The sequence below is a fragment of the Antechinus flavipes genome, chromosome 1 (genome assembly GCF_016432865.1).
Source record: "Antechinus flavipes isolate AdamAnt ecotype Samford, QLD, Australia chromosome 1, AdamAnt_v2, whole genome shotgun sequence".
In the NCBI taxonomy this organism is placed as follows: domain Eukaryota; kingdom Metazoa; phylum Chordata; class Mammalia; order Dasyuromorphia; family Dasyuridae; genus Antechinus; species Antechinus flavipes.
In genome coordinates, this window is record NC_067398.1 from 84,548,745 (window position 1) to 84,572,182 (window position 23,438).

Below are 23,438 nucleotides of genomic sequence, written 5' to 3' on the forward strand. Positions count from 1 at the left end.
GTGGGCAATAGAAAGAGCCCCGAGTTAAGAGTCAGGGACCTAGAGGCCTGCGTCTGCTGCTTACTAGCTATGGGGTCTCCCTTCCTAAACTTCAGAATCTCTATCTGAAAAATGAGGTGACTGTATCAGGTTAGTTCTAAGGAACTTGTAGTTTAACTCCTTAGTACTTATTTGTATTTATTCCCTTTAGAGTTACTCTGTGTGTACCTATCTACCTATTTACATATGTATACACACACATACACACATCTACTAACAGAGAGATACTGGTCTCCTCCATTAGAATTCAGCTTTGCATGAGTAGGGATTGTTCCATTTATTGTATCAGTTTCTCGAGTGTTGAGAACAATTCTTGACTTAAACACTTGTTAACTGATTAATTTCTAAGTCCATTTCCAGTAGAATACTGAAAATCTTGTGTGGGGGGTCCAGGGCTGTGGAGGCAGCTGGGGCAGGAGAGGAGGAGGTCTCTGAGCTGAGGAAGGCAAGAAGGCTCAGCGACCCAGAAAGCCGGAGACTTGTGGCCTTGGCCCAGAGCTCAAAACTGAGCAAGCTTCCCAGGACCAAAGGGCAAAATTCCTCTAGATCGGCTCCAAGGAGTTCTATCCCAGGAAGCTGCCTGGGCAAACAGCCCAGGCTGGATCTAATAATATACTGTTCCCCAACTAAACTATTCCCCCAGGCCTGACATGGAGAGGACAGGAGCCGCGGGGCGCCATGTCTGTGCTGTGCATCCTCTACGGGGTGAGATGTCTAAGCCCACCGAGAGGAGGGACGGAAATGGGCAACCGCACTTGTAACAAAGAACCGGGCTTGCATGCAGACTGTCACTGACTGACTCGCCCTGGGACCCACCTCACAGGGTCGTTGAGAGGAAAATGTTTTGTAAGCCTTGTTTAGAAATGGGATCTTGGGGCAGCTCGGTGGCGCAGTGGAGAGAGCCCCAGCCCTGAAGTCAGGGGGCCTGAGTTCAAATCTGCTCTCAGATACGTAGCATTTCCTCGTTGTGCGACCCTGAGCAAGTCACTTAACCCCAACTGCCTCAGCCAAAAAAAAAAAAGATGTGGGATCTTGCATTGGTATCGCCCTGCTCCCACCCAAGAAAGAGCCAAGAGCCTTGTCTCAGCCAGGCCTTGGTGCAAAGGAGCACGAGCTCCTCATAGCCGGAGCCCTCCCTAAAGCTGCTGCCCCGGGGGTCCCAAGAAGCCCGACGCACAATCCCAGAGCAGAAGCCTCCGAGGGAGCGTGCCCAGGGCACATCCTGCTCCCCCGTCACCAACCTGCGCCAGCCGCCGGAGCAGCAGTTCAGAGGAGGGCCGGTTCCAGTCCAGAAAGATCTCAGGGGCCAGGGTAACGGTCATCTCCAGCACCCGGAGCAGGCTCACTGACAGGTCAAAGCAGGTGGCGCACACCTTCAGCTGACGACTGTCCACAAAGTTCCTTTCCAGGCGCTCGGCTGCTTGCTGAATCTGAATTCCCCGGCCCACCCCCAGCCAAGGGCAGGATCAGCAGTGCCGGCTCCCCCCAGCCTAAGTGCTCTTTTTGCCTCTTCCCCTTCCCCGAGAACATCCCCAAGGACTCCACCGAGCCCTCCTCGGCCTGCCCCTGCAGCTGGCGTGTCTCCCCCAGGTTGGGCGTGGGGACTCTCCCGGGACTTCAAACACCCGGTCCAGCCTCCTCATTTTACATCTGGAGAAGCTGAGACCAGAGCGGAGGGCCTGCCTGAGGAGGCCCCGGGAGCTCACCTCCTGGATCATGCCAATGAACTCGGAGAAGGCCCAGTTGAGCTGGTTGAGGACACTGTTGAGGAAGCTGGGGGCCATGTCCCGGTCACTGCGCAGCAGGTCAGCCATGTGGCCCTGCAGTAAGATAGAGGGGCAGGGCTCTGGAAGCAGAAAGAAGACACGCTGATCAGAAGGGAACCCCGGCCCCGGCCCCCCCAGGCCTTCCAAAAAGAGGCGATCCGTCCCCGCCCCCACCCCGCCAGCCCAGCCCGAGCACAGCCCCTGCGCCCAGTACTCGGGCCCTTCTCCACAAGGCCCAGAAGCCTGGATACGAGCACCCGCGGTTCTTAATTTATGCCAAAGTTCAGGTCTGAGGTTTGGCGCTAAGCCGACTCTCCTCACTCTCCCCCGCCTGACTCCTCTACTACCATATCTGGCCAGCTAAGCCGGACGGCGCTGGATTAGAGACTCAGCACTGCGGGGGCCCAGCCCTGACAAGGGGGCTCGCTGCCCGAGCGCCTCTCGGCCCCGTGGTCCTGGGGGCCGGACCTCCCACGTTACAGAAGAGGAAACCTCGCCCATATTCCAACCCGATTTCCTGACTCCCAGTTTGGCCTCCTGTCCCAAACTGTGGTGCTTCTGGCTGCCCCAGGAGCCCAGGGAAGACCTGCTGGTGCCCATTCCCTCTCAGGACTTGGTAGAACTGCCACAGCAGAGCGGGGGCCTTGGAGCTGAAGACCAAACAAAAGGCACCCTCCTTCCCCTCCAGGTACTGACAGTTCTTTCTCCTGGGTCTGACTAGTGTCACCAAGCTGGGCAGAGATTCTTCTCTAGCCTACTCTCCTTCTCCTTTCTCCTCTCCCCTTTCCTCCTCCCTTTTCCTTCTCTCTCCTTCCCTCTCATTCTCTTCTCTCCTCCTCATCTTTCCCTTCTCGTGGTCTCTCCTTTTCTCCCCCTCTTGCTATCCTGGCTCTTGTAGTTCCTCCACATTTTGTTTCTGGCATGCATTTGGCCCCAGGCCTGACAAGAAACTATCTTCTCAGCAGAACTCCTCTACTCTGTTCCTGACCTTGAAAAACTCCTTTAGTCCTGCTCTGTCACACCTCATTCATCATACTCAGGGAAGCCCTGCCTTCTTTAGCACTCACAAATACTCCACTTCCTCAGCCCTGCCATTTTACAAGGCCTATCCCAGGGTGCTAACTCTAGGTACCCTATCAAGGCTGTGCCAGGTTCCCAAACCCAGAGTTGGCACAAGCTACCCCAAGTTCCTAGTACCAGGATTATAACTAGGCTTTCCAACCCACCTAGCCCTACCCTTATAACGGTTCTTTTTTCTTCTTCTTTTATAGCCTTTTGTTTTTTCAAAATACATGCAAAGATGTTTTTCAACATTCACCCTTGCAAAACCTTGTGTTCCAAATTTTTCTCCCTCCCTTCTTTCCTCCTCCCCCCTTCCATAGACAGCAAGCAATCCTTTGGTAAACATTTCAATTCTTCTAAACATATTTCCATGTTCTTTCTGCTGCACAAGACAAATCAGATCAGAAGATGAAAGGGGAAAAAAGAAATTTCGAGGAAAAAAACCCAAGCAAACAAACAACAACAAAACACTGTTTTGAACTACACTCAGTGTTATGGGTCAGAACTCTAAATTTGAAACAAGGATTCTTACAAGGTGCTAACTCAGTGGAATTGACAGAGACAATGGTTATTTAGCATGGTGCTTAACAGTTCTCTAGTTCAGTACATGTACTTAGTATTTACTATAGTTCTACAAGATTCACACCTTTGATAAGAAAGCATATAAGCTCGGACAAACTCAGCCAGAATCAGAACTAGGGAAGGCAGAGAAGTGGCAGCAGGCTGTCCTCCTTTGCTTCTCCACTGAAACCAAGATCCGGAAGGCCTCCAGAAAAACTAAACAAGCCCCAAGTGAAGGAGACAAGACTCTGAAGGAGACAAAGGATTTGGACTTTAATGCCTGGCTACTCGTGTGGTGATTACTGAACTGAAACGAAGGCTGCTCACAGAGACCCCAAAAAACCTCAACAGAAAACATTTTTTTAAAGAGACAATATTACAACTCAGTCCCCACAGTTCTCTTTCTGGGTGCAAATGGCTCTCTCCATCACAAGTCTATTGGAATTGGCCCGAATCATCTCATTGTTGAAAAATGCCACGTCCATCAGAATTGATCATCACATAATCTTGTTGCCACTTAAAACGATCTCCTGGTTCTGTTCACTTCACTTAACATCAGTTCATGTAAGTCTCTCCAGCCCTCTCTGTATTCATCCTGCTGGTCATTTCTTACAGAACAATAATATTCCATAATATTCATATACCACAACTTATTCAGCCATTCTCCAGTTGATGGGCATCCATTCAATTTCCAGTTCCTTGCCACTACAAAGAGGGCTGCCACAAACATTTTTGCACATGTGGATCCCATTCTCTCCTTTAAGATCTCTTGGGGATATAAGCCCAGTAGAAACACTGCTGGAGAGGATTTTAGAAAGGCCTGGAGAGACTTACATGAACTGATGCTGAGTGAAATGAGCAGGACCAGGAGATCATTATATACTTCAACAACAATACTGTATGATGATCAATTCTGATGGATGTGGCCATCTTCAGCAATGAGATGAACCTAATCAGTACCATTTGTTCAATAATGAATAGAACCAACTATACCCAGCGAAAGAACTCTGGAAAATGAGTGTGAACCACTACATAGCATTTCCAATCCCTCTGTTTTTGTCCACTTGCATTTTTTATTTCCTTCACAGGTTAATTGTACATTATTTCAAAGTCCGATAATTCTTCTGCAGCAAAATAACTATGGATATGTATACATATATTGTATTTAACATATACTTTAACATATTTAACATGTATTGGTCTACCTGCCATTAGGGGGAAGGAGTAGGGGGAAAGAGGGAAAAAATTGGAACAAAAGGTTTGGCAATTGTCAATGCTGAAAAAAATTACCCATGCATATATCTTGTAAATAAAAAGCTATATTAAAAAAAAAAAAAAAGATTAACCACCTTATGTGGGAGGCATAACTAAAATAAATAAAAGCTATAAGGATGAGTATACAGGAGCCTTTAGGGGAAAAAAATAGCTTAACAATTAGAATTACCCAGTAATGAAACAAAATATATCATGAAACAGTGAATTACCTACCATTTAAGAATTATTGATAAACTACTGCATTTGTAATATCCTAAAAATGCATAATTTAGTTATCTTTGTGCACAAGTTGCCTTGTGAAAAACTTCATCACATTTGATTCATCTTTTGAGTGGGTTATTTATGGGTAAGAGACAGAGTGGTATAGAAGAAATATATGTGAACTGGGAAAAATAGTAGTCTTAGGGCAAGAGAGCTAACCCTCCATCTGAGCTTTGTTAATAAAAATTTGTTTTCTTGGGCAAAAAAAAGAAATACTGCTGGATCAAAGGGAATACACAGTTTTATAGCCCTTTGAGCATAGTTCCAAAATGCTCTCCAGAATGGTTTAACTTCACACTTCATAACTCTACCAACAATGCATTAGTGTTCCATTTTCCCACATCCCCTTCAACATTTATTATTTTTTCCTGTTATCTTAGCCAATCTAAGAAGTGTGAAATGGTACCTTAGAGTTGTATTTCTCTAATCAATAGTGATTTAGAGCATTTTTTCGTATAAGTAGAAATGACTTTAATTTTATCATATGAAAATTGTCTGTTCATATCCTTTGACCATTAATCAATTAGGGAACGGTTTGTGTTCTTATAAATTTAAGTCAGTTCTCTCTATATACATTTTAGAAATGAGGCCATTATCAGAAACACTGGATATAAAAATATTTTCCCAGATTTCTGCTTCCTTTCTAATCCTGGCTGCATTGGTTTAGTTTATACAAAACCTTTTTAATTTAATGTAGTCAAAATTATACATTTTGCATTTCATAATGTTCTCTGGTTCTTCTCTGGCCATAAATTCCTTCCTTCAATGGAGTTATTTCAATCCCATAGTCCCAAGATGTTATAAAAGAGCTATCTCAATTTCTCAAACTCAGAGCTAGAAAAGAGCTATCCCAATCTTCCAGTAGGGTCCTATCAGGGCTATTATTAGCACGATAAAAGGGCTAATGCAACTAATCCTACAAACCCTATCACTATAAAGTGCTGCCCTTGTTCTCCAGGGCCATAATGCGGCTCTCTTAATATGGCCACACTACAAGGAAGTCATTATCTCTGACCTTTCTAATCACTATAATGGAAGAGTTTTTTGGTTGTTGCTTTTTTTTCCCTCCTATCCTTCAATATTAGTAGTAGTTAAGAAGCAGGCTGGGAGTAAGCCTGTTATGGCACTCAGGTAATTTTTTCATACTAAACTCTCATGATTCTACAAAGCTGATCTGTATGTACTTAGAGTAGTTCCCACTAGGTATAGCCTGAGCTTTGGTCCATGCTCATTCTGATTCCAAGTCAATCTGGCTCTATCTTCTTTTCCCAATGCTCCCTGACTTTGATGATTTTACCTGTGGCTATCCCAGAGACACCTGCCTGCAGGCAGGGTAGTGGGAAGCTACCGTACGACTGAGGACAACATGGCACTTGTGCCCACTCCCTCCCAGTGACGCCTGTAATTAGAGCTTCTGGTACCCTCTGTTCTGAGTGGCAACAATGGGAAAACCAGATAGCCTCTCTCCCCAGCCCTTCTCACTGAAAATCAATAGCTCATTCTGCAGCAGGCTCCCAGCCCAGCACGAAGCTCACATTGCACCCTGGGGACAGGCTGGAGGCATCAAGGCTCAGGCAGAGGAACTGAAGGATGGAGAGGCATAATACATCCCTGCTGTTGGCACACTAAATAACCTTGGATAAGTCATTTAACTTTCTCCTGCCTCAGCATCTACGACTGCAAAATGGGAAAATAACACTAACCTACCTAGCCAGAATACTTTCATAAAGAGAATAAAAACAACTTTGCACTGCTCATACTTTTAATGTATTAATAATAAGCAAATATAAATTATATGCACAATATAAAGTACCACAGCACAATCCCAAACTGCAGATAATCCACAATTGGTTTCATTAAGGGTGCACTATAAAGGTAGCTTTTGTGTTTTTCTTTGTTCAGTGTTTATTTTTCAAGAAAAAAAAGAATGAGAAATAAATTTGTATCTTAATGTTAAATGGAGGCTTTCCTTTCACATGGGCATAACACCATAGTTTTATTCAACATTCTTACCAGTAACTTAATAGGGATGTTTTTACTATCAAATTTAAGGATGACACAAATTTTAAGAAGATCAGAGGTCAAAAATAACATTCAAAAAAGTCTCAATAGGCTGGAATGGTTGAAGCTCAGATTAAATTTAATAGAGATAATTCTGTACCTGGATTCAAAATATAAACTCCCCAAATTCAGAATGGGGAAGGTTTTATGTTTTTTTCAGGTTTATTTCAGTCCCCCGGTAGGGTGAGTCAGGTCCTTGATATCCTAGAAGGAATGCAGAAACCAGGCCAGGATCCTCCTAGGCAAGATCCTTCCTATCTAAGCCTCACATACCACTTTAAGGTCAGTAATATTGCATATAATTATTATCTATGTTTGTGTCATCCCCTATTAGGCTGAAGAATCCATAAAGACAGGGACAATGTCTTATCCAAACGCTGTCTCTCTGGCACCTAGAACAATGCTCCATACACACAGCAGGTTTGTTGAGTTAATAAATATTATCAAGGAATGAAACACTGGCTGCATATAATAGAGAAAAAAGCCCAGCCAAATCTATAGGCAAATATTTAACTTGTTCTTCATATTCTGTATCACCAGGTCTTAGCTTGACAGACACCACCTCGCAGCTCAAAAGGGGGACAGAGGGGCAGAATGCCCCCAGAGAGACGTACAGGAGAGGACCCCCTAGGAAATCAAGAAGGGAGGACGGGGGAAAAAAGCCACCCCAGATACACTGAGAGTGCCTTTGGCTAGAGACAAAGTACTGACATGTAGGAGAAAAGAATAGAAGGAGAAAAGAAGGAAGAGGGAGGGAGGAGAAGTCAATAAGTCAAAAGCAGGAAGGTCCAGGTCACTATGGGCCTTGGCTAGGACAGGCGCTAGAAGGGCATGGGAGAGGGCTAGCGGAGAAGGCAGAAGACATAAAGAAAACCAAAATAAAACTGAGGAGAAAGATGAAGACCTTAAAATAGAAGCAGAGGGGGGTGAAAAGGGACAGGAAGGGGCAGAGCTGAGATGTTAAAGGGAGAGACAGGGAGGCTGCAGGGGACAATGGCTTTCAGAAGACGTGCCCAGTGTGGTGTAACAAAGCACAGGCCTTCCGGCCAAGAGAGCTGGGTCACAGTCCTGACTCTGCCACTAACACACGGCATGACTTAGGACAAACACAAGACCCAAAGAGAAGGGAAGGAGGTGAAAATGGAGAATCCAGAGGCTGAGAACGCGCTCACCGGCCCCGGCAGCCCGGCAATTCCTGGAGTAGATGGCCCGCATTCTCCCCTGGGGCAGGTGGCCAGGCTGCCTTGGCAGAGCCCAGCAGCCTGACACAGGAAGCTAAAATGATGCCCACATTTGGCAGAGAAACTTCAGGCCCAGGCCGAGAGGCTCCGGCTAACCCTGGGGCCTGGGCCTTTCCTGCCTGCTCCTCCGGCCGTTAGTCCTGAGGCCCAAAGGGAGGCTTCCCTGCCCCCAGCCCTTAGGATCCAGTACTCACTCTGCAGGCTGGGAAGGTTGGCATCCTCGGGCTTTGTTTTCAGCAGATGAGGCAGCCGCGTGTAGCGATACCCAAACCCACAGCCCTGGAAGAGAGAGGCCAGTGAGGGGAGATCAGGCACCCAGGCCTTGTCTTCTCTGCAAGCTCTCTTCCCTCCTCTCATCCTCATCAGTTCCTATCCCTCTGGACTTCTAAACCCTTGAGCCAACTCAGCCCCAGATCGGGTCACTCCCTCCCCTGTCAGGCCATCACCTGCAGACCTCTGGGTCTAGAGGAGAAGTCATGCCAGAATGACCCCAAATTTCTGGCAGCGCTGCCCCTGCCCGCTTCTCTCTGCCCTCAGACACCTCATTCCCTCCAATTCTCCCCACATTTCCCCTCCACGTGCTTCACTCTCTCTGCCCAGCTCAGTGCCAATGGGCACAGTGAGACATTTTCAAATGTCAAATTGACTCAATTTAGAAAACGCTGATTCTGAACACATTTGAAGAGCCAGACTTTTCCTGAGGGCAGCATGACCTACATTTCCAAGTACAAGCCCTACGCTCAGTGGCAAATGCAAACAACTAGCCACAGGCCGGAGCAGCACCTCCCCCAGCCTCCAGACCCAGCAAGGACTCTGCACCCAGAATCTTGAGACGGGCCGCCAGAACCATTACCCGCCACAAGCGCACAAGGATCCAATTCGTCTGGGCCCAGGGACGCTGCTCGTAAGGAGCAAGGAGGTTCTTCATCATTGTGAATCGTCTGTCAAGGAGAGAGGGAGCATGTCAGTAATTTGTAGACACCCTCCTGGGCTTCTAGAAGAACGTGGAGTCACATCCCCAGAGTGAAGAGATGTCTTTGTTATATGGGAGGCTTCAATGGAGTGGGCAGAAAAGAATACAGCATGAAAGTAAGTGTGGAGTAAGAAACAAAGGGCACTGATGCAACTCATATGGGGGGAGGGTGTAACAAAGGAGACTCCTAGTTTATCAGGACCGGAGCATCTAAACTGGGCCGCTCTTGTCCACAGGGAAGGGAGGACACAAGAATGCCAGAGGCACACACAGAACTGGGCAGGGGGGAGGTGGTGGTGGTGTTTTGGTCCAGCTCCTGTGTCCCCATTGGGGGTTTTCCTGGAAAAAATATTGGAATAGTTTGCCATTTCCTTCTCCAGTTCATTGGAACTGAGGAAAACAGGGCTAAGGGACTTCCCCAGAGTCATAGAAACAGAGGCCATATTTGAACTCAGGTCTTCTTGACTCCAAGCCTGGCATTCTATCTAAAGGGTCCAGACTTGACTTCCTTGACTTGCTGAAATACTTCACGTGATCTTGAACCGGAGCTCATTTGAATTCTCTCCCCTCGTATCCTTCCAACAGCAGTAACCTTTTCTTTTCCCACCTTTGTCCTTACTTGCCCCGCCGCTAATCTCCCTAATTTCCCACCCACAATCTTTACTCCCGCCCCTGGCACAGGGTCCCAAACAACTGGCAGGGGAGATGGGAAGGGGACTCCAGAACTCACTGTTCCTCGGGTATCCGTTCCACAGCACGAAGTGAGTGGGGATAACAGACATAGCTGGCCAGCGCTTGCATCAGTGAATCTCGGATGTCTGAGTGGCGACAGAAATGTCTGAGGACCCAGAAAGGGAGATGGGACTGGAAAGGGTCATCATTGGACGAGCGGCTCAAGGCCTCTTTGGAGGCAAAAATGCCGGGGATGGGTTTTCTCATTGTCACTAGGCTAGAAGAAAAAGGCTCCTCCTCTGATTTACCAGGTCAAACCCCATGCAGCTGAGCCTGGGGACCTGAATTTTTCTGGGAAGATGGTCAATCAAGGTTGATGTCTTAGACCCTAAGTGTACAGAATCCAGCAGGAAGGCCATCCTACAGGATGGGACAGATCTAAAATTTAGCATTTGCATTACCTGTCCCTTCTGCTCAGAATTATTATTCTCCTTCGCGGCTCAGATAAATCATCACATTCTAGGAGAAGTCATCCCAAACATTCAACCATCCCTTTTCAACCATCCCTCCTCCTCAACACTTGCATTTGTTCATCCTCTCTTTCACCTGAAATTAAGTTATTCACATGCATGTTGTATCTTATCATGAAAGTGCCTTATGGAAAGGCACTCTTTTTTTGTCTTCATATTCTTAACACCATACAGAACCTTTTGCATATAGGAAACAGTTAATAAATGCTTGTCAAAATGAATTAAAAGACTGAAAGTAATTAGGAAATCAAGCCTTCAATAGCTGCTGGTTTTAGGTTAAGAACAGGGTCCTTAGGTAGCCATTCTCCTGGGTCCCACTCCCAGTACAGTTCTCTAAGAAGCAAGAAAGTCACCTCACCTGTGCCCACAATTCTTGTGTCTGCAAAGTGTTTGGCTAGAATGGCAGCAAGACGGGTCAGTGTTTCCTCGTAACCTGTGGAGGGAAAGTCTTGGGATTCAGTCTCAGGACCTTGGGGATTCTGTGCTTCTGAGGAGGGTGTAGCTCAGAATCAAGGCCAGTTGGTTCCATGGAGGCTTCCCCAATGTCTCTGCAAAGAGCACTGGTCTCCTGCTTGCTTCTCTGACTCTTCTTGTTCTATGGAAAGAGTTTCTGTTCCTTTGGGCCATGTCTTCAGAATCCCTAGGCATGGTCTGGCTAAGTTAATAGACCCCTTATTTCGCTCCTCCATGTATATATGCCTAATACATGAAGGGGGTTAAGAGAACCCAAGGGATTTAACAAAAAGAAAAGGAAAGCTCCAGACTCATAACCAAAAAAATGCTTTTTTGCTAATTAAAGAAAAAAGGAGATACCTAATGCAGATGTATACAGAGACATCCAATAGGACCCTGAGAAAGAGTCATCACTATTTAAGCTAAGACAGTCCAGACAAACAGAGTATGTCACACAGATCAGGGAGAAGGGGTCCTATATGCCCTTCAGGGCTCTTCACATTTAATGCCAGTGTGACAAGCTCTTCCTTTGCTCAAGGTCATCTATCACAAAAGAGGAGAAAGCAAAAGGTGGCTGGGTCTTTGAGTCAGAGATAGGCAAAACTCTGCCCAGAGCATTAAGGAAATTTATGTGTGTGCCATCTCTTCTATTCCTGTGTCAGCTAGAAAAAGAAAATCCAATGATAGACCTAACCAGCTGCCTCAAAGAAAGAATCATTTTAAATTTGATTGTTCAAAGGATCTGGTATCATCTAGGAAACTTTTTCTTAAATAGCAATACATTTCCCTCCCCCTCAATCTAAGCACTGGGCTAACCCAAAGGAATGGGAAGGGGACCACAGGGCAAAAGTAGGAACACAATGAATCTCTGCCCACATTATCTTGACTTTGCTTGTGTACTAGGCCCTTCTGCCCCTAGGTTTACCAACATTCCCACATTATATGCCAATGGGCCCTCCTATCAGATGAAGAGTGCAATGGCGAAAGAGGACTAAATTTGAAGTCAGAACTTTCTGGTTTGAATGCAGTAGTTATTAAGTAAGTAGCCTGCCTGTATGACCATGGGCAAATCCCAACCTTGCTATGCCTGTTTCTGTATATGCAAGGTGATGCGGTCAGAACAGATGGTCAGTGAGGCACTTTTCAGTTCTAAATCCTGTAATTCTTTGATCAAAGGGAAGAATGCTTCTCTTCCAGCCCAGACCATTAAAAAACAGACCTGCAACATCTGGGGAAACTCTATGAACTAATGCAGAACAAAGTAAGCAGAACCAAGAGAACAATCTATACAATACCAACATCATAAAAACAAACAATTTTAAAAGGCTTAGGAACTCTGAACAATGTGATACCCAAACACAATTCAAGAGGACCCACAAGGCGACAGCAGCCACTGGGCAGAGAATGAGACTTATGCCAAAGCAGGAATCTGTTTTATTAACAATGCAGATTTGTTACCTACAATTTTTCTTTTTTTATTGGGAGGAGAAGAGAAAGAGGAAAAATACTTTTTTGCTAATTAAAGAAAAACGAGAGAGAAAAAAAGGAAAACCATTGACTAAGCTCTGGAAGACCTCAGAGATCATCTAATACAGCAGTGGGGAACCTTTTTTCTGCCGAGGGCCATTTGGATATTTATAGCATCATTCACAAGCCATACAAAATCATCAACTTATAGAACTCAAGCAGCGGAAAGTTTCTGTACCTAACTTGCAGTTGCCTTAGCAAAAGATTTTGTGGGCCTTATACGGCCAAAGGCCAGATGTTTTCCCCACACCCCTTCTCATTTTATAGTGGAGGAAATCGAGTCTTAGTCACTAAAATCAAAGTCTTCTAGCTCCTATTCAGTCTTGAGCTTTTTCTATTATAGAAGTGATTTCTTCCCTTTGCTGGGATAGATAAGAACCAGATGTGTTTTCTTTTCAATGCTGGGAAATGGTATTTGGGATTCAGTCTATTTCACATATGAAAAAGGATCTGCCTTCTCAATAGCCTATGGCACATTTCAGGAAAAGAAACAACATGAGTGGGGCAGGAAAGGAGCAGGGGGAAGAGAACGAACAGGGAAAGGCTGCTTTTCTGTGCTGCTCTCTTCTTTTGGTCTTCAAGAAGAACTACTATTCTGAGATCTATGAAGCTAAGGTCTAATGTCAAGAAATTCAGGGGCTTTTCCCATGTGAGGTAAAGGACTGAGGTAGCAGGCTGAGCCAGGCCAGTATTCTCTGATTACTTTTATGTACACACTTTGAACTAGCTGTTCAAAGAACCCAGCATCTCAATGATTAGGGCTATGAGGAATCTAAGGGGTTGGGTGAGTTGTCAGCCTTTTCCAAGGGGACCCAAGGCCAGAGGCAGGTGTAGTTCACACAAGAGGCAAGAAAGATCATTACATAAAATATTTGCATGTACTTTACATATTTCTCCAGACAATACAGCCTGGCTCAGGTTCAATAAATCAGGTTCAAAAATAATTAACCTGAAGATCATCCTCTAAATATTTCTCTATAAACCACTAATCTTATATCCAATCACATTCACCCATCTCCCCTAATCCAGAAATGCTTAGAAGCCCAGCAAAGATTAGGATGGAGTAGAATGTGACAAACACTGCACAGAAACAGGGTTAGAACAACAGTTCCATCCATTGCTGGGAGCCCTAAATTGGCAGATCAGAGGGGATGAGAGCAATGAGGGGAAAACCACCCAGAAATCAAACCTAAAAAGGCCAAGTCTGGAAGAGCCATGTAAGAGCAACTTGTTCCAAAGCAGCTTCAAATGCCAGGAGAGACAGACAAGCAGACTACTGGGGACATCACAGACTCATCTCAGGTTCTGTCACAAGCAGCTAGAGCATCTTGCTCTTTCATGATGCTGTGACTTCTGATTTTCTAATTAAAGGTATCTGGTCACAATTCTCAGCATGCAGCTTCCCCTTTACCTAAGGACTTCCTAGAGAATCAGAAATTTTATACAGGCTCTCTTCTTTCAAAACCTCAATTCTGGCAGGCCATAGGTATCGCTCCCTCTCTCAGGGATTCTGGGCATGGGCCTCAACAAGGATGTCTTAGCTGTGATCTGTCAGGAATAAGTGCCCTTCCCACTTTAAGAGGCCCAATGACCTTTAAGGAGCAAGTCTGAAATGCACACTTCTGTAAAACCTGTTATTTTCTGAAGGTAAGTCTGTACCTAGATATGACACGATCTCAACTGAAAAGCCTGTAGCCACAGAATGTTTATAACCCAAACCAACAGCTCTCCCTCCTGTCCCCAAACCAGCACAACTTTAACCACAGCAAAAGTCATAAATCAGTTGTCCCCCTCTTTCATGCTTTTCCATACCCTGGGATATTTTCCAATGTGTTATATCATTCCAATCTGCATTTATGTCCTTACTTCTGTCCCCCAAATGGGGCCCAAAGCCAGCCTTTGTTGGGCTACATCTTGCTGACTTATTTTGTAAAGAGAAACATTCCCTTTCCTACCAAGCCAGCTATAAATCAAACTGCAAATGTATCCTCAGGGAATAAGGCCCAGTTGCTTTCCCAGGCATCCTATACCTCTCCTTTCCACTCTGTCCTCAACCTTTCTTAAGTCCAGGGGACTGCTGATCCATAACCACTTCCTAGTAGGGTCAAGGTAACATGGTGACCAATGACATTGGCTTTAGTTTTCCTTTCCAGGAGGCTGAAAAAGCTGACCTCTCTAGTGCTCATGGTCAGGGAAACCGAACCAATGTTGGTGACTCTCACTGAGGAAGCTCCAGGAGCTAACCCACTCCTCTCCTGGGAAAAGTCTTGTCCCCACTTCCAAATTTCTACTATCCCCAAAGCTTCGGCCTCACTGGCTACTCCCAGGAAACTGCAAATCTAAGGGAATATTGTTTGGAATCAGCCTTATTGCTGCAGCTGTTAGTTTGGTTGCAACAGGCGGTCCCTAGGGAAAGGTCCAGTTTGCATTCTGCTCATTTGCAATTGTTTGTATGCCACTGGGAGAGTCTGAGAGCTTTTTTCCCTGTGTATCCTCCATCTCCTACTGAGAGCTCACAAGTGCAGCACAGTATCCTGTTAGAGCAAACATTCTGAGAAGACAGGGGCTGCACCTCCCTTGTTAGATAAGAGCCTCTATGGGATGGGATTGTGTTCTCTTTTACAGAGTTCTAAACAAAAAGCAGGCAAATGACTTTGGGAAATCATTTTTCTCATCCCTAGTGAAGGATCTCTCCTCCCTTATTCTAAACTTGAGCTTCACTTACCTGGCAGCTCCTCCATGCTATTGACAGGGCTGAAGTAATTTTTGAGGGCGCTGTAGCTGTTCATGGCGACACTTAGATAGAACTCAGGCATAAAGGCAAACAGGGAGCCCGTGCGGTCGCCATGTTCTATGGTGCGGGTACAAACCCGGAGGAGCCAGTAAATATCCTGCATTTTCTCCTGAGAGGAGGAGAAGATAAAAGAGAGACTAGACCACATGCAATTCCCAGCAACAGCACAGATGGGCCCAAGCCCACCATGTCCCAAAGGTCAATGCCAAACAGAGCACTGAGATAGGAAGGTAGGGCGGGTGGCCTCTTGAGCATGTTAAGTTTGAATATCTGGAGACTTGGTGAGAAAATTTAACACCCCAGACACCCGGACAGCTTGAAGAAAGAGTGCACCTGGGTTCTGGCTTCTGGTCAAATGCCACATAGGAACCCTGGGAGGATGGCTTTGGGTTGGAATAATATCTATATCCAAACAACAAAGAGGCTTCCATACTCTGTCTATTGCAAAATACCCAAAAAGCTGCCAAGGATATCTTCTGTTTGTCATATTTAATCAGCATCCAATGACCCAGATAGACCAGATATTCTGAGCTTTTAGGGATAAAGCTGGTTTAGGTGGGGGGAGGTGAAGGAGAGTGGAGGAGGACAAGAACAGTATCACCCTTGGTTGAAAAACAGTGATAAAAATAACAGTAATAACTGAGATTATCATGGTGACTTAGTTTGCAAAGTGCTTTACATACATAACCTTCACCTGTGAGATAAGGAACAGCACCAGATTTGGGGTCCAAGGACCCGGGAAGTGAGGTGGCACAGAGAACAGCACATTGGGCAGGATGACCTGAGTTCAAATTCTGCCTAAGATACTGACTAGATTGGGCAAGTTACTTAACTTCTGCCTGTCTCAGTTTCCTCATCCATAAAATGGGGATAATAACAGCACTTCCTCCTCAAAGGTTATAGTGAGGATCCAATGAGTATCTGGCATATAGTAGGGACTAAATAAGTGCTAGCTACTGTTAGCTACTATTTGAATCCAGGTTCTGCTACTTATTATCTATATGATCTTGGGCAAATCTCTCAGGATCCTAGCTTCCTCATCTATAAAAACAGAGGATTAGACAAAATGACCTCTATGGTGCCCTCCAGGTCCAAATCCTATGATTCTGTTATTGCCATTTTTATAGAATCATTCTTCTGGAGTTCTACAAAGCTCTATCTTCTTCATCTCAGTTTCACCACGTAAGTTAACTGGGTAAGAACCATGATCTTAGATGACAAAGGTGTGGCAAAGAGAAGGTTCTTGCTTAATTCAGTCATAAGATATCAGATAGATATTCAAAAAATCTAAAGGCATCAGTGGTTTGAGGGGATAAAGGGACCACCCTGATTCAAATTAAGCCCCAACCAAAAACCCTCACCTTAGAGTAGATGGTGACATTGATCCAGGCAAGACGACGACTCAAATGATTCAGCTTCTCAGAGAAAACCTTCTGACTTTTCATCAGTTCTTCCTGAATGTCTTTCCTCTGTGGATGTCCCCATGAAAGGAGAGTCAGTAAGGCATCCCTTCTCCCTAACCTGTATCACACCCACAGGTTCTTCTAAGACCCTATGACAAATCTGGGATGAACAATTACTCACAACCCTGTTCAGCTTGATAAGGAAACAGAAGTTCCCCATTATCCATCCTCCCTTCCCACCTGAGGAATCAATGGCAGCCTCATCCCAGAGAGACTGGAGTGACAAACAATGGCACAAAACAGCTCAGGCTTTCATGAAGGTTCTAGGTGACACACCAACACCGAGCACCAAGAGGACCAAAAACTGGGTACTGCTCTGCAATCTGTAGGGAGCTCGCTTTTGGCTCAATACAAAAACGACTTATACTAGATGCTTAATAAATCTTGTTGAATGATCAGAACTTTCTAAAAGCAGGACAGGCTGTCTTACTTATTAAGCACTTACTGTGTGCCTGGCACTATGCAGAGTGCTGAGGATATAAAGAAAAGTAAAAGACAATTCCTGCTCTTGAAGAGATCAGAGTCTGATGGGAGAGACAACATGCAAAGAACCATGTAAGAAACCACTGAGAGAGGGAAGGCACGAGAATTAGGAGAGCAGGGGAAGGGCTTTTTCTAGGAGATGATGCTGAGGAGGAAGAGCATTCCAGATGTGGAGAAGAGCCAGAAAAATGCTGAAGGACAGGAGATGGAGAAACCTTGGAAGGCCATCGTGACTGGATCAAAGAGGACAAAGTGGGTGTGGGGACGTGGGTAAAGTGTGAGAAGACTGCAAAGAACTTGGAAGGGGCCATTATGAAAGGCTTTGAACATCAAACAAGATTTTGTTTGGTTCTGAAAGAACCACTGGAGTGCATCAAGTGAAGGAGAAGAAAGCTCAGGCAGTGGCTGGATAGTCATGGTTAGAATATTCTAGATGGGTTCCTACTGAGGTACATCTGAGGTCCCTTCCAATTCTGAGATTCTGTCATTTCTATGTGGTGTAAACAGGTGTACTAGCCTGGCCATACCTACAAACTTCAATTAAAAGAACTCAGGAGACACTAAACCATCCTTGCTCAGTCTCCCTGCAAATAAGAGAATCTAAGAAAAAGAGGAAAAGGGAAGTAGTTTTAGGTGGTCAGTAAGAAAAAATACCTACTAGCCTCCTTTTTGTAAGTCCGACAGTACTTAATGTTTGTTTACTAAACTTGAGACTCCACCCAAATACAGCTTTTCCAGAGTGCGGGGAAGTGAATATTATCTTTTTGGCTGTTCCTGACCAAGAGTCCTAGGGCCAAGCTACCTAAAGGAAAGCCAACTTGCTCTCCACAGCATGTCTATATGCTTGAGGGGGGGGGGGGGATATATAAGTAGGTGGGGGAAGAGCAGAGTGACAGAGGAATTTCGATCCCTTGTGTTTGGAACTCTGATGACTCAGCAAGTGATGGGCACTTTCCTTTCAGATTCATAATTGATGCTCTCATCATAAACAGCAGAACAGAAGCCAGCTCTACCAAGCACTGCTGTGTATATGAGTTCCAGACCCACCCATTAGCACTTAGCTGAGCTGAGAGGACTTCCCTAACAAGGTGGGGGCAGGGGCTAATACAGCATCTCGTTGCTCAGAAACCTTGATTGCCGGCAGCAGCAGCCTGGGCCCAATGGCTAATGAGCTAATTTAGCCCAGGCACAAGCCCAGGGAAAATGCCAAACACCAGAAGTCCAGTAAGACTTGAGGCCCTGCCTAATAATAAAAAATAGGCAAGAGTTATTTTTCTAAAGCAGGTAAAGGGCATGAAGCAGATAGCAAAGGAAAAAAGGAAAACAAGACATGTATCTGGAAAACTAAGGCTCTATATCTGACAGGGGAGAAGACAATGGGGGCAGTTTTCTTGAAACAGAACGTGATGCAAAGCTGTGCCCTCAAGATGGGAAATTAGCACTGTTCCTTTTCTTATAGTCCCTCACTCTGGATGGGGCTACAATTTTAAGAGACCGCATGAAGCTAAAAGGACTTCCTGGACCCAAAGGGACTGACCTTCAGTGGATCCTATTCACTACCCCAGCCCTGATGCTCAAAAGATACTCTTCTTACCCACTTTGGACACCGACTGAGCTTCTCCTCTGTGTCTTTCAAGGCCAAGGCATACTCATTCACATCATCAGAAACACCCACCATCTAGAATCAAATCAACACAGGGAAACAACTGAAGTATCTACTCTCTCCAGGTAAGCCCTGGTCATGCTAAATGCAGAACAATTCTCTTCATGAACACATCCTTCCCATCCCTGCCCTTTAACTCTCCCCCTTACAGGCTCAAGGATGAACATTCCACATTAGGTACAATTTGAGGGAAGAGAAGGGAAAAATTCCTGAAATTACCTCACCATACACATCCACACAGATACCTCTAGGACCAACCCAAAGAGAAAGATATAGACTTAGGCTTTAAGGGGCCTCAGCAAAGTTTGTCAGTCCTGCTTCAGAACCCACTACTTACATAGTTCTGTCTCACCCCATCCACCAGGGAAACTCTTAAAAAGATACTTCCACTCCTCAATTTGTCTCCTTCTGTTTCCTAAATAAGCTAGAAGAGCCTGCAGATCTTCCCAGGACACTTATGGACCAGGATATCCAACTCTGCAGGGCCAAGACTGGATTCCAGTTATGTACAAGGATCTCTAGCTCAGCCCACCAGGGAGTTGCTTATGGTCAAAAACCCATTTCCCATTAAGTTCTGCCAAGGGGCCCAGGTCAAAACTGGTGGGTCAGCAAAAGTCAATCCCTGCTCACCTTGCCCAGCTGCTGGTGAACACTCAGGTTGTACATCATGATGACCCCATCCAGGATCTCTAGGAGGGAGTTCTCCGTAAGGGGTTGGTCTGGCTCCTCTGGGGGCCTCCCCAACAATAGGCCTTCATTTCCATTGCTCCCTTCAACTATACAGGGAAGAGAGGGGTAGGACAATAATCAGTCTTCCTCATCTTCCATCCCTTAAGCAATGGGGCAAGAAGGCTTCTCCAGTCAATAATTACCTTCTTTCAATGGCTGCCTTAGGTCTAGTATTAGGTGCCCTGGCCACAAAAGGAGAACAGAACCCCAAAAAGAAATATACTGCAACGCAACTGAGGAGAGGTTGGGGGCTCTCAAATCAAGTGGTTTGGGATCACAAGCAGGGCCATCCAAACAACACAGCTGAAATGACTGAGCCCACTCTAATATGAGTAGGCCTGGATGTCTATGGAAAGGAGAATTATCTGAATGAAGTCTAATGCTCTCTTGCCTGCCTTAGAACAGTGACTCATAGGCCTTCACACCTCCTGAATAAAATTAAATTCAATTAAGTAAACATGAAACATCTCACACTTGACTTAACAAAATAGGCCTGGAAAACCAATAGGAGTCAACAGTATAATTTAACAGCCAAATAAACTAATGCAAGCTTAATCTGCATTAAGAGAGACTGGTCTGGGACAGACCAGAGGAATTAATAGTCCTGCTACACTCTACTCTGATCAGATCATATCTGGGCACCATGTTTTGGTAGAGTACATCCACAGGAGGCCTGCCATGAAGGGTGAACCTGAAGGAGCTGGGGATACTTAACCTGGGAAAGACAAGACTGAGTTGTTGGAGGGGGGAGAGGTGACATATAATCACAATTTGAAAGACTGTGATGTATTAGAACAAACTGTTTTAATCTATTTGTCCACTGAAGGACATGATGTATAACTGCTCAAAGACCAATAGAGGGGAAAACTCCTTCACACTGAAAACTGCTCCCAAATGGAGAGCAGCAAATTCATTGTCACTGGACACCTTCATGGGGAGGATGCTACAAGGGGGGAAATTACTCTTCACAGAGTTTGGAAAATAGGATTTCTGAATCTTCTTTCAATTTGTTAGATCCCTATAAGGTCCTACAAGGAACATCAGGGAAAGCCCAAGGTACAAGTACTTTCACAAGGTCAGATCTGGGACAGAAGCAGTGGGGAGAGCTATTTTTAAAGCATCAATTTCCTCATTTCATCTCCTCACTCCTGAAGGTGCTCTTCCCAAACCCACATGCAGCTATTAGTGGTCACCCAACCCCAGGGCAGGGCTGGGTCAGGGTCTGAGGGGACAGAATATCTTCCTGAGGTCTGCCTGGGCATTGATCCAGGCCGTTAACAAAGAGTCTCCTGATGACCTGCAGTCCCTTTTGGAGTCCTTGGCTCCTCACTCCTTCAGAATATGAATGTCAGAGGAAGCAGCATCACTTCTAGGATTCCAGGGCTAACCAACAGGGTAGGGACCTGATACAGAGACAGCCTCACCAATAGGATGGGAGGAAGACAGGCCCAAAAAGTTGATGATCAACCTGATCACCCCCATAAGAGGTGATAAGCCAATTAGCAGGCTTCCAGGTCATATTTCCTGAGATATGGGCAACAGAACGCTTCATTCCAGAGGAAGAAGCCAGGTTTTAGTGAGAGGATCAGGGTTCTTGGGAGAAAGCTCTATCAAATCCCAAATCCCTTTAGGACAGGAAAGATAATCACAGTGGGATTTGTTACTTTGGGTATAGAGGCATCTTTCTCATTAATGACCTTTTCTATCATACAGTTTTTATCCACTTTTCATCTTTTTCCTTTCTGGTCCTTCTTCCACATAGCTTCCAAAAGAATTTTTCTAATATATAAGTTATGTCATTCCCCTACTTAAAAATCTTCTGTGGGTTCCTACTGACTATAGGATGATAAATAATAAATAAATTATTTGGCCTGGCATATAAGATCCTTTGGTTCCAACTAATGTTTGTGGCCTTATTTCATTCTCCTGTCCTTCAAGAATTTTCCTTTTCAGAAAACCAGACCACTCACTAATTCCACAAGCTTACTATACTATTTCCTACCTCTGTAGCTTTCATGAAAGTGCTCAGAACCAACGACTTCCTAATCTCCATCTGCTAAAATCCTACTCTCCCTTCAAAGTTTAAGTGATCCCCACAAGTGAAAGTGACTATTCTTGAAATTACCTTCAAGCTCTTCCTCTCTGTCTCTCCTTTGCTCTAGCACACTCTACCTGATATTAGACCTATTCTTGCAGAACAGGACCAATAGATTACAAGCTCATTTAGAGCATGGATTGTCTCATTTTTCAATTGCATATCCCCAGGGCTAAGTAATTGGCAGACTCTTTAAAAAAAAAGTTTGCTGAATCTTGCTGATTTGAATTATCACAGAAACTCCAATCTCCATTACATACTATCCTCCTCTGTTCTCTGTTCCACATTCAGTGTTCGGATTTTCACTTTTTCCATGGTGCCCAGGGGCCTCCGAGGGTTCATGAGGCTCACGGCTGCTGTGCTGAGGAAGCGGTTGGCCCGACTCAATGTTGGGGAGCTGAGCCAACTGGGCCTGGCCAGGGCCCCTCCAATAGCTAGAGCAGCCACAGGGCGCTGTGAAAGAAGAAAGATACCAATCACACTGAGAGCCTTCCAATAATCCCCTCACCAAAAATAAAACAAAGCATTCAACTAAAAATTCTAGACAGAATTTGGTTAAGATGCTCTAGTTAGTGAGATAACTCTAGTGAAGTTAGGATTAGAAAAAGCATTCAACCAGGAGAAGGTAAGCCTTTTCCAGCTCTTGCAGTTACTATGAGGTATAGTCTTGGACAAATCATCTCTCTGAGCCTCATTTTTCACTTTTGTAATGAAGGCAAGGATTGTGTGAACTTTAGACCACCTCTAGCACTAAATACAGTGCTTTGTACACAACAAGGATGTAATAAGTGCTTCTGAATGAATAAATGAATCTGCCTATCTGATAGGAATTTGAGAACATAAACTAATGGCTACAGATGTGTTTTAGAAACTATTAAACTTTGTATAAATATAAGGTAATACTATTATTCCCTGGGAAATAAATGGGATAGAGTGAAGGTAGGACTATTATCCCAAAAGAAGACAACCATATAAACTCTGTTTTCATGAGACTATTGAAGAAACTCCACAGACCTGAGCCCAGGGAAAAGGAAAAATTCAGAAAAGATACTTTGCACCCCAAAACAGGGAGAGTTACTCTGTGTGTAGACCTCCATTCTGGAAGTCTAACTTTGATGGTCTGAGAGAAGTCTTCCCAGAGATGACCTAAGTCATCTAAAGTAGAATACTTTGAGGTATACCTAGGAAGACCTAAGAGATCCAAAGATAAGGCAAAAAAAGGTTTTAGAAAGGGTCACCTGTGCAGTTGATGTAGCTGACTCATCATCTTCATCAAGGTCATCCATGGTGATGGCTTGTAGCTCTGAGGGGTCAATCAAGATATTTGCCTTCGATGCCAGGTCATCTGGGAGAAAACAAATGGGCACGAGAGTCAGCCTCAGCGTTTGATGGCAGGCAACAAAACCTGACACTTTGGTCCTGTGTACATGGCGCTCTGAAAGAGCTGTCCAAGTCCCCAAAAGGCAAGGCAGCCAAGCCAGGGAGAGATCTGAGGTTAGAGCCCCGAGTGTTGCCGTTTCCTCTGTGCCCAGCAGTCAAGAAAAAAGGGCCACATTTAAAAGGGACTGAGTGATTAAAAACACTTCTGTTTGTGCCTCTCTGATGGCCTCATCTTGTATTATGAGCACTGCATAACAGCTCCAGCTGTCCACGTTTGTGTGTTATCCTCAAGAGATCACAGCTTTGCCAGAGCAATGAGTCTTCTTTAAACTCTACCTCTCCCAGCTGAGCAATTTGATTCTAAGCATTTATAAAGCACTTCCTGTGCACTTTGCACTAATCTAGGTACA

At 45.1% G+C, this 23,438-nt stretch overlaps 1 protein-coding gene across 1 annotated transcript in view; it reads right to left on the reverse strand.

Annotated features, from left to right (window-relative positions):
• Nucleotides 1-23,438, reverse strand: part of RNF123 (ring finger protein 123) — a 112,355-nt gene that overhangs the window by 28,929 nt on the left and 59,988 nt on the right. The window contains exons 22-33 of the mRNA XM_051986466.1: nucleotides 22,887-22,993; nucleotides 21,909-22,101; nucleotides 19,455-19,600; nucleotides 18,756-18,839; nucleotides 16,577-16,684; nucleotides 15,147-15,324; nucleotides 10,800-10,874; nucleotides 9,970-10,057; nucleotides 9,120-9,207; nucleotides 8,461-8,545; nucleotides 1,746-1,885; nucleotides 1,281-1,469 (exon numbers count right to left, since the gene is read on the reverse strand). Coding sequence (XP_051842426.1) covers nucleotides 1,281-1,469; nucleotides 1,746-1,885; nucleotides 8,461-8,545; nucleotides 9,120-9,207; nucleotides 9,970-10,057; nucleotides 10,800-10,874; nucleotides 15,147-15,324; nucleotides 16,577-16,684; nucleotides 18,756-18,839; nucleotides 19,455-19,600; nucleotides 21,909-22,101; nucleotides 22,887-22,993 — 1,481 coding nt within the window. The remainder of the gene's footprint in view (nucleotides 1-1,280; nucleotides 1,470-1,745; nucleotides 1,886-8,460; nucleotides 8,546-9,119; nucleotides 9,208-9,969; nucleotides 10,058-10,799; nucleotides 10,875-15,146; nucleotides 15,325-16,576; nucleotides 16,685-18,755; nucleotides 18,840-19,454; nucleotides 19,601-21,908; nucleotides 22,102-22,886; nucleotides 22,994-23,438) is intronic.